The sequence below is a fragment of the Electrona antarctica genome, assembly GCF_951216825.1.
Source record: "Electrona antarctica genome assembly, chromosome: 22".
Classification (NCBI taxonomy): domain Eukaryota; kingdom Metazoa; phylum Chordata; class Actinopteri; order Myctophiformes; family Myctophidae; genus Electrona; species Electrona antarctica.
Genome location: NC_136805.1, coordinates 36,941,521 through 36,958,720, shown reverse-complemented (window position 1 = coordinate 36,958,720; position 17,200 = coordinate 36,941,521). Strand labels below are relative to the sequence as shown.

The window sequence follows — 17,200 nt, the reverse complement described above, 5'->3', positions numbered from 1 at the left end:
AGATAAATGTCCGAACATACATAATGTATACATTATGTATGTTTTGTTTTGGGGTTTTTTTACATCATACTGTAGGTAGGCTTAGTTAAACAACTAGTCGACTAGTAAACTAGGCAACTAGTCAACTAATAAAAATCACTTGAAGTGAAAGCCCTAGTGCAGAGTGGATGGGATTATGTGATGTATGGTCATCCAAGCATGGATAAATTGCGTTAAATTAATCTCAGAATCAGTGGTGGATGGCTATTTTATTGGGGAACCCACATGGATCTGTGTGCTGGAGGGATAGAGAAAAAACTAGGCTGCTCCCTGAGAGAGAGAGAGAGAGAGAGAGAGAGAGAGAGAGAGAGAGAGAGAGAGAGGCAGGTGTACTGTTAGCACTGATCCTGCTATCTCTCCCACAGGGCCGCTGGTATTACATGGACCGCAGCTCGTCACCGTTGAGGGCTTTACAGAAACCACTACGGTTTGATGCCTCCGCTCTCAGGGATGTTGTTGTGGCCACAAACAACAATTACTCTCTCTCCCTCTCTCTCAGTCTCTCTCTCAGTCTCTCTCTCCCTCTCTCTCAGTCTCTCTCTCAGTCTCTCTCTATACTGGACATAAGTACACTGTTGAGGTAGTTTGACTGTAATGGAGCATTAGCCGTATATATTTACTAGACAATTTGAAAATATCAGATCTGCAAGCTTAGAGCTTGCAGATTGGACTTGTGAAATGGAGCATTCTGCACAATGAGCACTTTTACTTTTGGTATATGTTGCTTATGTTGATGCCGATACTTTTGTACTTTCAATCAAACATGGAACCTCCAGCATTAGGCGAGTAATTCATTGTATCTGTGTTGGATGTTTGTAGTGGTTGTGGTTTCAAAACGCCCTCCTGCTGCTGAAAAGATACAACAGCAGATGGATTACTCATGTCTCTACCATAAGACCTGACTTTGTTTCATTTCAGTTATATCTGTTTAACCTGTAGAAGCAGATGCACCTGTTTGAGGTACTTATGTATTATGATCATCAATAGAGAAGAGAGGCAGATATCTCCCCTTGTGTGTATTGTACGTATATTGTCTTGTCTTGTTTCTGTTGTATGCATTGTCAATTGTCATAGTCGTTTTGTTTACATGTATGTTTGATTAAAATTCAATAAAAAGTAAATTGAAAAAAGAAAAAAGAAAAGATACAGCTAAGAAACAGCTACAAATATACTGTGCAGCTTTGCATCTTTGTATCTTTTGCATCTGCCCATGTGAACGCAGCATATCATGCTCATGCTCATCTGAGAACCAGGCCAAAATAATGATGTGCCGTCCTGAGTACAAAGTCTAAATACTAAAGAAACGTAAAAAAAAAAAAAAAGAATACTTCTACACCACGGCGAACGCCATAGTTGAAACCAGTCGTCTCAAAGGCAACTCAGTACAGTGTTATGTACTGTACTCACTGTACAGTGCTGTACTGTACTGTACAATAATGAATGCCACAGACGAAAAACAGTCTAAGTCCACACTATTGATCCATAATTTCAGGACAACAAGGCCTTTTCGTGGAGGGGTCAGAATGAAATTTGGACTTAGACTGTTTTTCTTCTGTGGTACTCAATTGTAATAGTAACAGTGTGACGCTCAACAGCGCCACTTGAAGGTAGGTCACCCAGCGGTATTGCAGCTGTTCCTACTCCAAATGGACATACAGTATATAAGGATATAGGGACACACGCGGCCAGTCACTGGAGCGGTGTGCACCGTTCAAAAGAAAATAGCTGATCTACATGCTCATAGCGTGGCACAAAGTGTGTGCAAAATGTGCTTGTATATATGTGTTTTTCTTCTTGTGAGAGATATCTAAAATCTAATATGACACTTTGCTTTCTCGGTTTCAGCGGGTTAACATCCCCTCGGCTAATTATAAGAACATCCAGTGAAATTACCTTATCACAGAGCGCCTCGACCTCAACCTAATTCCACTAAATAATGGCCCGTTACATAATCAATAAACGCGCTGGCAAGGCAATATAATAGTGATTGAATGATAAACCCATAGACCCCGAGACACCACTAGTATAAATATTTATAAGGACAAGGACGGATATTAAACCATTTTGAGCAGGAACCCCTTTTGGTGGTTACATACATTATGTTACAATTTAGCTATTGAAAAATAGCAGATCTACAAGCTCATAGCGCGCCACAGAGTGGCGCGCTATGAACTTGTAGGTCTGCTATTTTTGAAAAATCGTTAAAATGTGCCTCAAATCTTTCAGAAAATTGTCATGATTTAGAAAACTTTTTTTTTTAAATTTCGACGTCAGGCCTGAATGGGTTAAACTAAAGGATCCGGGATGCTGTCCGAAGTGCTGAGTGTTGATATTTGCATACCGGTATACGTTTGTTTCCTTGAGCGTGTGTGTGTGTGTGTGTGTGTGTGTGTGTGTGTGTGTGTGTGCGTGCGTGCGTGCGTGCGTGCGTGCGTGCGTGCGTGCGTGCGTGCGTGCGTGCGTGCGTGCGTGCGTGCGTGCGTGCGTGCGTGCGTGCGTGCGTGCGTGCGTGCGTGCGTGCGTGCGTGCGTGCGTGCCACACATACTGGTTGAAGAGGACCCTGGAGCGAACGATGAACTTGAAGATGTACTCCAGAGCCTTCATGGCCTTCAACAGCTGCTCCGTCAGCTTCTCTGCGTTCTCCACGTAGTTCTTCAGAACCGTGGTCAGCTTCCTGTAAGGAACAGAACCCACCGAACGCCACCATAGAGTTATACTATAATCTAGAGGCAGTGGTTCTCAAGCTGTTTCACACCAAGGACCCTCAAATTGACAATTATTAGCCCGTGGACCACCATTTGAAAATATATGCCAGCCCCCCCATGAGAGGAGATTTGTACACCTCTAGCAGTATCTTCTCTACCATTGTAATTTCAAGGACCCCCCCAGTTTGACATGCATTAGGCCTCAGACCCCCATTTTTTGGCATTTTAATCTCTGGAATGCCAATTTATATTCTAAAATCAATGTACATTTAACTCTGAGAGTATGTACAAATGGAACATTTTGGTTCCATTTGTACACGCTCTAAGTTACAGACCCATCAAGGTCCATTTGGTTCCTAACTATCTATCATTTAACTCAAGTACGCTGACGAAGGCCACACAGGCCGAAACGCGTTCGTTATCAACGTCAGAGGTAAATAAATTCATATCAAAAGGACATAAAATTAGTTGTATATTCGAGCCTTGCACCGTAAGAACTTTATTCTAACCTGGAGTGTTAAGGGTTGTCTGCTTCGGCAGTACTTTCTTGCTCAGACTCCCTCAAGTATCCCTAATCTAAAGGGCGGACGAGGAGCGACAGCCCCGCCCCCAGCTATTAATTTCAATGGAAGTTGCTCAGTGGCCTTTTGAAGCACCTGTAGGAACGCTCTATACTTCTGCATTGTTTCGATTTGACCGCCAACAGTCGGTGGTCAAAATGCCGCACGCGGAAGTGCTAACGAGCGCTCCGTGATAAGCCCCCAGCTGTGCAGGGTTTACTCGTGCTAAATGCACGGGCCCGCCCGCAGTTCTAGCTTTGACCAGTAGGGGCCAGCTACCCGGAAAGAGGAGTGAAATCGCCATCGTGCGCTTTTGAGCAACTTAATGCAAGTGGATGGGAGGAGAAATCCGGTGCCGTCTCTATTAATATATACTCTGAGGATTAGTCACTTCAGCTCAGGATCAACCATGTACTCTTAATTTATTGGCGGCGTGACTCTGCTCCTGTGATTAATCTGCGCAAGCATGGCACAGAATCTGAGATCACATACCGCCTCAGAAGCAGAGCACAAGATCAACATAGAACCCTTCAAGGGCATAAACTAATATACAGATTAGCATAAAATCAATAGAACATACAGTACAACCCACAGAGACAAACATTTAACCCATTTTGACCTGAGATCAGATTCTAAAAATGTCTTCTACATCCTGACAGTTTTCTGAAAAAGCTATGTTTCTATGTCAGTCGTTCTTCGATTTTTCAAAAATAGCAGACCTACAAGCTCATAGCGCGCCACTCGGTGGCGCGCTATGAGCTTGTAGATCTGCTATTTTTCAATAGCTAAAGCATAACATAATGCTAACACCAAAAGGGGTTCCCGCCCAGAATGGGTTAAATATGCTCAGTTTTCCTGTACAGCCCTGTGTATCTGTAGCTTTCTCTGGATCACCGTTTGGGTCGCCGACCAATTTCTATAATACAATAATTCAAATAATTTCCATAGAAAAAGAAATAGATAAAAATGTTTAAGAAGGTTTGGGTCCCACGGGCAGATGTCTAATTTCTCTTTTGGGTCTTGAAGCTAAAACGTTCGAGAAGCACTGCTGCAGATGAGATGGCAAAACAGCAGAGCACAGGCATAATGTAGGTCAAAAACTGGACTATTTATGCAAATTCTACAAATTGTAATGCCAATTAAAAGGGGCCAGGAACTAGCTTTAAAGCTTACCCAATAACTAGCCCCAGACCCGTGAGTGATATTTGTGCCAAGTTTTGAGGAGGAAGTTGGACTACTGGTCTGCGGTCTGGGACCTCAGCTGCACAAACAAAGTGGTTTGTGATTTGAACGATTCATCGGAAAACGATCGCGATCTAGATTGAGACACCTATGCGATCTCATTTCTAAATTTGTACAAGAATCGTGCAGCACTAGTTGGCCGTCCAATTAATTTGAGTTGCTCTTGCTACAAGAGAGACTTTAAGAGGTTTAAGGCAAGCACTTTGATGTTGTCCGTTAGCCACAGTAGTCGGTGCCACATTTTAAATGTAGTAATGTTCAGCAACTAACAGACTAAAGACTAAAAAAATAAATCGTGTGAGAATCAGTTCTTGTGGAGGAAAATTGAGATCCACATTTTGAGCGAGAATCGTGCAGCACTACAAACAAACGCATACAAACACTCTCTAATTATGTAATATACCGTTATTTCTTTGTACTTTAAAGATCAAAGGCATTCAACCTGAATACCCAAGCACTGAGATAACATCAAAGTTCTGACGTGACGTCACCGGTTCACATTGTCAGAGCTCATCTTGTTTGGAAGGCACTTTCCTAAGGCTGGTCGGTTCGGTCGGTAGAGTCCAGTGGTTCCTAACCTGGGGGTCGGGGGACCGTCAGGGGGGTCCCCAGATGACTAGCTTAACCCATTCAGGCCTGACCTCGAAATTTAAAAAAAATCTTCTAAATCCTCCAGTTTTCTGAAATAAATATTTTCACGATTTTTCAAAAATAGCAGACCTACAAGCTCGTAGCGCGCCACTCGGTGGCGCGCTATGAGCTTGTAGATCTGCTATTTTTCAATAGCTAAATTATAACATAATGTTTAAAACACCAAAAGGGGTTCCCGCCCAGAATGGGTTAATGTGCAACATTGTTTACTCACTCAACACAGCAGTAAACTAAACCATCTAAAGTTACAATTTCATGACATTTATGTCCTTTTTAATACCCAATTGGCCAAATTGTCAAATAGTACCTAAGAAAGAGACAGACATTGTGGAAAATAGCCGATCTACAAGCTCACAGCGCCCTCGCACTGCGAGGCAAACTAAATATAATGCCTACTGTACATTCCAAGTTCTTGTCAGGGTGGGTGGCATCCCATTGAAATATGATTTATTTCGGGGGCCGGGGCTGCGGCCTGAAAAAGGTTGGGAATCCTCTTTAGACAGGTTACTCACGTGTATGCCAGCGTTGCGCTGAAATGCTTCCGAATGTAGGTTTCCAGAACAGGGTTAAAGTGCTGGAACTTCCTGTCAGCGATGAGCCCAATTATGAACACCTGTTGCAAAGGAAGGAGGAAACGAGAAGGAATTCATTAAAAATGTAAGGGCGAGCGTTTCATGTGCAGGGCTGGAACAGAGGCCTTGTCTCATTCAATATGCTCAAAGGGAAAAAGGGGAACATATCTAACACGGTTGCAAATAAGCCAAAAGTTCCTATTTCTCCGAATGTTTCCCCCTAGGCAGATAATCTAGGACAGCGCTTCTCAGCCTGTGGGCCGGGGGACCACTGGTGGACCGTGAGAAAAAAAGAAGGAAAGAAAGTCACAAAATGAGTTTAATTAAAGGAGTTTAAAGCATAGTGTACATGGGCAGCTGGTGGCCCAGGCGCCACATGCGGCCCCCACCTTCACTTAATGCGGCCTGCAGGTTAATATAGAGAGTATGCGCATGCTTAAAGTGAATGGCACATCGAGTGGCAAATCGAGTGGCAAATCAACAGGCAAAGTGAGTTTAACATCGTTTAATGCAATCAGATATGACTTTTCTGTGTGGATGTATGGGCTGTCAAGGCCAGAAAGTAGTTTTTGCCACTCAGTAGGCGTTCCTGCATAACTTCCTGGTTTGATGATGATGTCACGCGCATACCCTCTATTGGTTGAGAAACCAAATACCGTAACTATGTTTTTGGACACACAGACTTATTTGCGTATCCCAAAAGGTCAAATTAGCCTTTGTGATATTGACGGATAGACAATTACGCCAAGAACAGATGCAATTAGTCTAATATCACTTGTATGACGATAAACCCATTTGGCTGGCCTATTGAAAAACTTTTAAACTAGTTACTGCTTTGGCTTTGCAGGGCAAGGACATCCAATGACGCACGCATCTGGGCTGGCTCTCCGAAAAATATGATGTTTTGACATTCATGGCATGAATGAACTGATTTGATTTGTATGAGACTTGAGAAAGCAGGTTCATCATGATCCTTTCAGATAATATGGCAAGTACAAAGACTTGAAAAGGGGTTATGGAACTCAAATTCAAGCAGGGGTAATTGTCTTTTTCCTCGTCTTGCAGGATGGAATGTCAATGCATACAGACCAAGGCAGCAGCCGTTACGTCACCAGATAGTGGTCTCCCTCTCTCTCTCTCTCAATTCATTTTTTTTCAATTTCAAAAGGCTTTATTGGCATGATAAATATGTTTAACATTGCCAAAGCATACATACAAAATGTGCATTTGGACTGTTCTCCCAGAACATATTGAAGTGATGAGTTATTAATAATGGTGGATTCAAATTCTTTATATTTTTCTTTATATTTAGGGAAGAATGATTCTGTGATGTCTTTATATTTGTCACATTGTAACAGAAAGTGTAGCTCCGTCTCCACCTCCCCTTGAGAGCAGAGTGAACACAGTCTGGCACAAGCATGGCTGTCACCTTAGCGACACATTTTTGCAAAAAGCTTAAAAGTGGAATGCTTGGTCAGTTCCTCCAGGTGAATCGACGTGTGTGCGTGCGTGCGTGCGTGCGTGCGTGCGTGCGTGCGTGCGTGCGTGCGTGCGTGCGTGCGTGCGTGCGTGCGTGCGTGCGTGCGTGCGTGAGTTGCGACTATCGGAGCAAGGCATAGATCGAGTCATAGGAACACCCGCCTTGCCCACACAAAATATTGAGTGCGCACATCCCCACGTATGGACTAGTTATATTCATTTTCTTTTTATTCCTCATCCACCGTAAGTTGCAGCGTCTGTTTTTTGACAGCTTGTTGGCAAGCTGCTAAAAAGTCATTTTGTGGGGTTGAGCTACAGTACTGCTTCGCAGTGTACCGTATCCGTCCCAGCGGTGGGGAGGTGTACCGTATCTGTCCCCGCGGTGGGGAAGTGTTTTCATGGGGAGGAAGCCAGTTCTGCCTGTGGCATGATGCAGTCAACATTCCTGTACGGTAGCTAAAGGTGTGTGTGCTCTGCATACTTTCACCACAAACACACACACACACACACACACCACACACACCCCCCCCCCCTCCCGCAGGCAGCAAACACAACCGACTGACCGCTTTCAGAGAGGTATAAACGTGGTCTCTGCTTCCCTTCCCGAGCCTACAGTGGGTGCTGTCAAACCGTCTTTATAAAACATATCATGCCTGATTGAGCCGCCGTTTCAAATCAGGGGGGGGAAACAAACAGAAGCGTATAAATAAATCATGTCAAAACACACGTTAAGATGTGCTTTGGGACACACAACACACAGCGCGATGTGTTCTCAATGCTACCGTCCAAAAAGAGAAGAGGTTAACATTCCATGAGGGAATAAACAACTTAAAAATAACACCCCTGAATATAGAGTACTACTGACGTCCTGACTTCATCCCCTGGGTCATTTCCATATGGAGACTAACATCGGGTCATCTTAGAGAATCGTCTATCTCTATCGTATATAGGAATTGTGGTGCAAAAATAAACAAATTGGCCCGGCGACAGTGCCAGAGAAGTGGCTCTGTATCCTTATGATAGTCACTCACGTTTGATACAGTAATTCATGTGTTTATTTTTGGAACACAGTATGACGTGATATTAAACATGTCTATGTGAATTTGTGATGGGGACCAAATGTGACCCAGGTACGATGCATGCATTACGTCAGACTTCAGTGCTCTGACAAAAATGCTGTTGTGCAATTAAGGGATATAGGGTTGGGGTGGTTGGTGTTGTAAAACAACCATATCTTACACCAAAACTCTTTGCAGGCAGAACAGTGTGATCTACAAGTTCACAACGTGTTGTAAGCTTGCAGATCTGCTATGTTCATGTAGTTAAATGAAATCTTCAACAACGTTGAACCAACAAGGTGGTCAGTTGAGGAATTGGCAAAGTTTTCATTTAACTCTTTACTTCCTCCTGGTCTCATAAGAGTGGGGGGGGGGGGGGGGGGGGGTGTGTCTTACCAAGGCATCGAAGACCAGCGTATCAAACTGGTCACTGTCGGAGTTCTCCATCATGATGTTGAAGAGTGCATCCAGCGTGTCCTGCAGGAACTGGAGACACACACACACACACACACACACACACACACACACACACTTAACATCTTTATTTGCGTTTACATAAACCTTTCAACACAACGAATAGTTGTATAATAGTATACTTGGGAAACTCAACAACAACAACTATTTCAGGATACAGATCACGGATACAGGACGCATCGCCTCCTCGACTGACACCTTCACTCTCACAGACACTGAACAGAATTTAGACGATGCCTTATGACCTCTTGGCATGGGCATCCCTGCAATCTGCAGGCCTCTCACAACTGATTCAAGGATATTACAGAGGCTTCCAAATATGAACAAAAGCAGTGTACATGTACAGTACATCAGGTATATTTTGATGTCAACACCTTTGTACCTTTTTGAAATTTGAATAGCGGACTTTTACTTGTAACCGATTATTTCGAGATTGTGGTGTTGTCTTTAGTTTATCAGTAGAGATGTTCCAGTCTCTACCCTGCTGTTCCACACCACAGACCACCATTAGAGTGGTACAGTAGTGGTACAGTATAAAAACCTTGCTGTGGGGCTCAGTATCTGATGCAGCTTACAGTGAATAGCAGCCAATAAATCCCGAACCCTAGCAGGACGGCAATCATTTTACCTGTCAGCGTTTCCGCCGGCAGCGCTAATTGTGCACGCCATAATCCCTCTCCTGGGAGAAACACGCTGGCCCTGTTTACTTGGCCCGTGGTAAACGGAGAAAAGCCAGAACACATGTACTGCTGTACAGTGTTGACTCCGTCGACTAAAACTACGATGAAAAATGTTCGTCTACTGCCTTTTTTCACTGGGGAAAAACTGAAAAAAAACTAAATAAAAACTAAGCTATGGTGACTAAAACTATGACTAAATACAGTATACTGTATTGACATTTCATCAACAAAAACAAATAGACTCAAATGTTAGGGAGGGACTAGTGGACAAGAGAACGAAAAGAGAAGTCATTTTATGTTTGGTTGAGCTCTGAAAATAGCCGATCTACAAGCTTGTAGATCTCCTATTTTCAGAGTGCAACCAAGTGTAAAATCAGCCATTACGACGCCATCAAGGCCCGCCAAAATGCATTTAGTCGACTAAATCAACTGTAGATTTAGTCGACTAAAAGCTTATGATATTTAGTCGACTAAAACATTTCAGTTGACTAAAATGTGACTAAAACTAAATGGAAAACTATTCAAGAGAGTATGACTAAAACTAAAATCTAAATTTGCTGTCAAAATCAACACTGCTACTGTAGCTGTAGAGCAGTTGATCTTCTCAACAGTGGTGGAAAGCAACCAAATACATGTACTCAAGTACAGTACATTACTGGAGTATTTTCAATTGACAATACTTTTACTTCTACCACACTACATCTCAGAGGCAAATATTGCACTTTAGTTACTTAGTTAGTTACTTTGTGGATTTTGTAGCACTTTTAGACCGACATGTTTGTGCCAGCATGGATGATTACATTTACTTATTGATCGCCTCTTGTCTTGATTGTTTAAACATGCCGTCATGGGGTGCTATGCTCGATAACAGGCTTGAGAAGCCCAAAGCTTATTGAAGCCTTTTATCGGGTTGTTTTCGGGTTTCGGTTCTCAGTCCCACCAGTAGACAATTGTAACTGTGTCCACACTAAGACATGATATGTCCCCCAGCAGACCATTGTAACTGTGTCCACACTAAGACATGATATGTCCCCCAGCAGACCATTGTAACTGTGTCCACACTAAGACATGATATGTCCCCCAGCAGACAATTGTAACTATGTCCACATATTCTTTTAAATAGCTTTAAAATTTTGACTAGTACTTTGCTGGGTGTTTTATTGTATTTGTATAATTATGTATTGTACAAACATTTTTTGTCATAGTTTTAGTTGGACAAAAACAACACACACTGCAGACAGACAGGCGGCGGAGCCGTTTGGCTAGCCAGGCTGCCAAGGAAGATGTGGCGCTCAGGGAGCCAGGAGGACACCATGCGCTCGGGGAGCCAGGAGGACACCATGCCCATTATTGGAGCGTTTCATGTGGCCAGATGTTAAGATGTCCCTGGATGCCCGTGTGCACATTTTCACTAAACTCTCATTAATTAGGAGGATCCAGTCAAATTAGGGGGGAAACGTCAACAAGGATAGTGACAGCCAAAACAGTGATGTCCATCCAATCCAGCTGTGGCCAAATTATCCTACATACAAATAAGGAAAACTTCTCTGTCGGCAGTAACCCAAAAACTTAAGTTATCAAATACTGTAGAGTAGACCTAATTGTAGTGGATTAAAAGGTCCAAAATATTCATGTGAGATGGATGTACTTGAGAAAATACTCCAGTTAAGTAAAAATGGCTCAACATTGGACTTTGGATTGGACAGTATGTACAGTACTTGAGTACATGTGCTTGGTTACTTTCCAACACTGTTAGTGCAGTACCCCTCATCGTCAGTAGTAGATATATGACATACTGTATTATCGATGACATCTGAGATCTCTATTATATGGGGATGTGCAGATCTATAGATGTTTGGAGAGTCGCTGATCTGACCCGACTTCGCCTCGGGCTCCACACTACTCCCTGGTTCTCCAGATATGTGAGGATGAAACATTTTGTATACGGGTATATGAGAGGAGGTGTTTCTGACCTTAAGCTTCAGGGACATGCACACATAGACATCAAAGGGGGCTTCAGCCCCTGCCCCTTTTACCCTGTCTGTAAAACAACTGCCCTCTCCAGACCACGAACGCAGCATTTACTGCTATGGTGGAAGAAATGCAAAATGCCACTCCTTTCCTTTCCATGCCATGCCGGAAGGCAGCATTCAGGAGAATAGCTTTTTTCCCCCCCCGATGTCTTCTGAACTTGGAACGCACCATTTTGCGTCTAACTAATTTGTTTCGAAATCCATGTCGTACACAACAATCTCCAGTAGATAAAGAGTCCTGGGCCTGGGCCATGGCTCAGTGGTCCAGGCACCTTGGCTGGTAATCCAGTCTGGCAGTGTGCCGCGGGTTCGACTCCCGATCCCGACGGCCTTTACTGCATGTCTTCCCCCCATCTCTCTCCCCATTTCCTGTCAGCCTACTGTCTGTCCCTCCATAAAAAATATAAAATAAAGGCAAAAGCCACAAAAAAAAACATTTAAAAAAAAAGATAGAGTGCTGGGTTGCGCCCCGAAAATAGCTGATCTACAAGCTCTCAACGTGTCGCAGCGCGACGCGTTGTGAGCTTGTAGATCTGCTATTTTTGTCGAAAAGTGCCCTCTTACGAGACTTCAGACCCTGCCTCGCTCAACACGTCCCTGTTGAGCTGTATGTGAGGATGAAAACACTGTGTGTGTATACGGGTATGAGAGGAGGTGTTTCTGACCTTGACCACCTCTCCTCCCTCCACCTTCATCAGCTGACGGAGGTTCTGCTGCAGGAGGCTGGTGTTGGAACGCCACTTCAGCAGGCCCAGGAGATCCACTGCACACGACATGCAAAGACACACACACACACACACAGGTATGGGAACAATGTCACTTATAAACACAGCTCTTTGCAGGCTGCTTTTACTGTGGTGATAAGTGGCAAAATGCTCCAAAACACTAGAACACAAGGAACTCGATGAAAGGGCATTATTGGTGAGCCTCACCGATACAGAGTCTACTAGCCTGGTATCTCTGGCCTGCTCTCCTGTCTATATCTCAACACTCTTTATCATTTCGGGTTTTCTGCTCATATGGCACCCCTGACCACGTGGCTGGACTCAGAAACACACACAGTCACACACACACACACACAGTCACACACACACACACAGTCACACACACACACACACACACACACACACACACACACACACACACACACACACACACACACACACACACACACACACACACGCACACGCACACGCACACGCACGGCACAACGGTTATTCATAGGGGTCTAACAGTTAATATAACTAATCGGTTGAATGGGGATTATGATAAATAGTCACTCATTTGATAATGATCCCTATTTTTTGGACATGTCATTATGGGTGGAAAGGTTATACAAAATATATAACTCGGTGTCACTCAGTTTCAAGCTCCTAATAGTGAAAGAAATGAGTGGGAGGGGGGCCGGGGGGTGAGAGAAGTTTGTGTCATTTCGCCTTTTAATGAGCCCCGAGGAGTGTCAAACTACAGATGTCAAAGAAAATGACAACTTTACACAAACAAAATGGTCTTCCTGGTGGAGTTGGAAGCCCCACCACCACACGATACCAAAGTGTCAAGCAGAACACCTCAGATCCCTTCAATTAAAATCAATTAAATGTGCGCGTGTAGCAGAGGATGTGATTAAGCACGCTCCAGGGGAGCACTCACTCCATCACAGGGCCACCTCGGACGGATTATCAAATTGGGGCTTTAGAAAAAGATTCACTCGGCTCAATTACCTAAGGCACCGGTCAATTCCACACAGGAAGGGTCATTACACTTGCAATTGGCGCGAGCAGCTGGCGCTTCATGAAGTTATATGACGGGCTGTTAACCACTTTAGACCTGAGGACGATTCTACAAAATGTCTTCTAAATCCTGACCCATGTTTCTATGTCAGTCGTTCTCAAACATTTTCATGTCAAGGACCCCCAAAAATATATGTAATTGGCCGCCGACCCCCATCTGAAAATATGTTGTTCCAGGGACCTCCCCCCAGAAGCAAACATTCGCTCTGAAAGAATACATATTCAAAGATTTGCACCACATTTTCAAGATTTTTCAAAAATAGCAGATCTACAAGCTTGTAGCGCGGCACTCGGTGCCGCGCTATGAGCTTGTAGATCTGCTATTTTTCAATAGCTAAAGCATAACATAATGCTTAAAACACCAACAGGGGTTCCCGTCCAGAATGGGTTAAGTGACAGCAGTGATTTTTGCCAAAATGATGAGCAGCACATCCCGACTGTACACCTTTCAAAGACGGAGCGCGTTGGAATTATCATCTTTGAAACCCACTTTGTCTGTCTGGGTTTCATTATAATATTGAGCCTATGAAAAGTATGGACAAGAGTGAATGAGTTGGTCTGACTGTACCACGGTGCGGTTTAACTTATTGACTAATAAAGGATCCCATCAATCAAAAGCTGTCGACTAATTGCAGTGCTAAAAAAGAAAAAGGTGCAATCTTTGCCTTCGAGATGTTGTAGAGTATATATATATATATATATACCAGTAAGACGCCTTAAAGGCGAGAAGCGACCGCAGGGCTGAGACACTCCGGAATAATGTCACTTCATTATGTCAGCACTAGACAGTGAAATCTCTACCGAATTAAGTCCAGGGCCTGGACGCGAGGCCCTGACGCGATATGAAAAAGTTGCGGTCCTGTCAATTTGGGGGATGCCTCCGTACAAAATAAACTTCTCGAAATGTACAGAAACGAGGCCGTTTCTGAGGACATTTCTCAATGCACTCTCGCACAAAATACAAAAATGCAACAGTATAAGTACACTGTACCGAGAGAGACATCAGGGGCTTTGGCTTGCGAGTTGAGCCAGACTTACAGTACACAGCAGATCTACAAGCCGAGAGACACGCTGCCGCGAGCACTCAGATCTGCCGTTTCACGGGTGTGCGACTCCGTCGTACGGCGACATATAAGTCAGGCGTTTAGAGAAAGCAATCGGCAGAGTAGATTTAGACGTGACAAACAGCATCTGGTCTGGAACTGGAAACCCCAAAACCCCAACAGATGGAATGCAGAAGCAGGAGGAGTGACTAATTCCCAGGGAATAAATTACGTTGCCAATTGAAATGTAATAGGATTTCACATTAGTATTTGAATGTTTGTTTATTTCTAACCAAATCTAACCGAGTGTCGCTTGCTGTTTCCCCCCCCCCCTCTCACTGCTTTAATTGGCCTTCTAAATACATTAACCCATTCAGGCCTGACGTCGAAATTTAAAAAAAATGTTTTCTAAATCATTTCTGAAAGATTTGAGGCACATTTTAACGATTTTTCAAAAATAGCAGACCTACAAGTTCATAGCGCGCCACTCGGTGGCGCGCTATGAGCTTGTAGATCTGCTATTTTTCAATAGCTAAAGTATAACAGAATGCTTGAAACACCAAATGTGGTTCCCGCCCAAAATGGGTTAAAGTGAGTTCACGCATAATTACACTGCAGTATTGCTGTATTTAAGTAGTGATATTTTTGGTTAAGACAAAAGGTTACAGCTCTATACAGTATCGTGATAGGAATGATTGCTGTAGAGTGTTTGTTCTGTGATGGGAGTCTCTCTGTCTCTCCAGTTCTTGAATGAGACAGAAAATACATTTTCTGGTGGGTTGCCAATTTCAGCAAAACAGCAGAGAGTGCCCATTTACCGTACATCTTCAATTTTGTAGTGTTCCAGTTCCAAATTTGTCTGCTATTTTCTTCAAGTCATCACTTCCAATTTCACCAGTTTTTACCCTGTATCCTATTATCCTGATTGTATACAATTGGTATCCTGACCTGAATATGCATTTTCTATTCACCAAAGCGCTGGAGAGTACCGGACTATCGATTGACCGATATATTGTCCAAAAAAAAGTACTAAATCAATTCTAATCCAATTTTGGGATTTTTTTTTAATTTGAGTCAAGATTGTCCAAAATAGAACATTCACAAATAGCTCATCGACAACTTCACGACGCAAGCTTGTAGATCTGCAAGACGTTCCGCCTAGATAATGCCATGCCAGAAATAGGTTGAAACGGGTTACACATCGGCTGCATAATTGCAGAATAACCACATATCAGTCTGTCTCTACGTGAATCTAACTGCATCCTTAAGTGCTCATTTTGGTGTGGAATTAATTCTGCCTGCCTTTTTCCTCAAGGTCGGGAACAGAATGCTAAGGAGTGCTCTCTCTCTCTCTCTCTCTCTCCTCCTCAGTTTCGCTGGCTGTCATTAGATTCCTGTTAACTTCTCCTGCCTTGTTGTCTGCTGTTCACAGTGCCACACCGAGGCAAACACCCTGGGAAGAGCCGGCTCCACAAGAACTCGCAGCGCTGGGCGAGAGACTGCATAAATCTATCCTAATTAAAAAAAAGAGGGTTTCATCGTAGACTTGAGTGGGGTGAGCGAGGGGGGGGGGGGGGACGCTGTGTGACCCTGGCAGTCTGCAGGGAACCGCATTCAAGTAAAGATCTGGGCTTTTCTACGCCATGCCTGCAAAAATGTCTTCGGTTCAAACCACTTGTGAGCTTTCCGTTAGGAGAGTGTGTGTGTGTGTGTGTGTGTGTGTGTGTGTGTGTGTGTGTGTGTGTGTGTGTGTGTGTGTGTGTGTGTGTGTGTGTGTGTGTGTGTGTGATATTATTGGCCGATATTGTCCCATCACAGCTATATTGGTATCAGTGTAGATGTAGTCCGATATGAAAACATTAGTTAGTGAATAATGCAGAGAAAGAACCACTTCCTATTTTGAGCAAGAATTGTCAAAGACTTAAAATATGAATAATGATGTCATTATCTATTCACAGCAACGTCCATATCATACATAAACAGACCACGTTTGTGTTAACCCATTCTGGGCGGGAACCCCTTTTGGTGTTAGCATTATGTTATGCTTTAGCTATTGAAAAATAGCAGATCTACAAGCTCATAGCGCGCCACCGAGTGGCGCGCTACGAGCTTGTAGGTCTGCTATTTTTGAAAAATCGAAGAACGACTGACATAGAAACATAGCTTTTTCAGAAAACTGTCAGGATGTGGAAGACATTTTTAGAATCTGATCTCAGGTCAAAATGGGTTAATGGCTTTACTTTACTTTTAGATTTTGTGCATGTTTACCATTTCTCCATAATCATTAAAACATCATCAACAACAACAACCAAACTTAGCTGAATAATTGAAGAAGTAAAGGCCGTTTGATTCAGCAAAGCATAAATCAATGTTTTCTCTAGGGTATACTTTCAAACGGATCATTCACATCAATCCATGCTTTAACCCATTCTGACCTGAGATCAGATTCTAAAAATGTCTTCTACATCCTGACAGTTTTCTGAAAAAGCTATGTTTCTATGTCAGTCGTTCTTCGATTTTTCAAAAATAGCAGACCTACAAGCTCGTAGCGCGCCACTCGGTGGCGCGCTATGAGCTTGTAGATCTGCTATTTTTCAATAGCTAAAGCATAACATAATGCTAACACCAAAAGGGGTTCCCGCCCAAAATGGGTTAAGATGTTTAGCGTGTTGGTTTACCTAGCGCAAGCAAGTCTGCAAATTGAATCACCATGCCCAAATGAACTGAGTCTACAGGCCTCCTCACAAGTCTAACAGCAGAAATCAATGTCTAGTATATTGTGAGTCAGAGACCTAGGAATAAACACGTCAGGTTTGCTGGCATGATCCTTACCCATTTTGGGCGTGAACCCCATTTGGTGTTTTAAGCATTAT

The 17,200-nt window shown here is 43.4% G+C and overlaps 1 protein-coding gene across 1 annotated transcript in view; it reads right to left on the bottom strand.

The window, feature by feature from the left end:
* Window positions 1-17,200, bottom strand: part of dock1 (dedicator of cytokinesis 1) — a gene marked incomplete at its 5' end in the record, with an annotated part of 409,371 nt that overhangs the window by 364,403 nt on the left and 27,768 nt on the right. Inside the window, 4 exons of the mRNA XM_079492379.1 lie at window positions 2,586-2,714; window positions 5,711-5,811; window positions 8,704-8,793; window positions 12,160-12,257. Of these exons, the coding sequence (XP_079348505.1) occupies window positions 2,586-2,714; window positions 5,711-5,811; window positions 8,704-8,793; window positions 12,160-12,257 (418 nt within the window). The remainder of the gene's footprint in view (window positions 1-2,585; window positions 2,715-5,710; window positions 5,812-8,703; window positions 8,794-12,159; window positions 12,258-17,200) is intronic.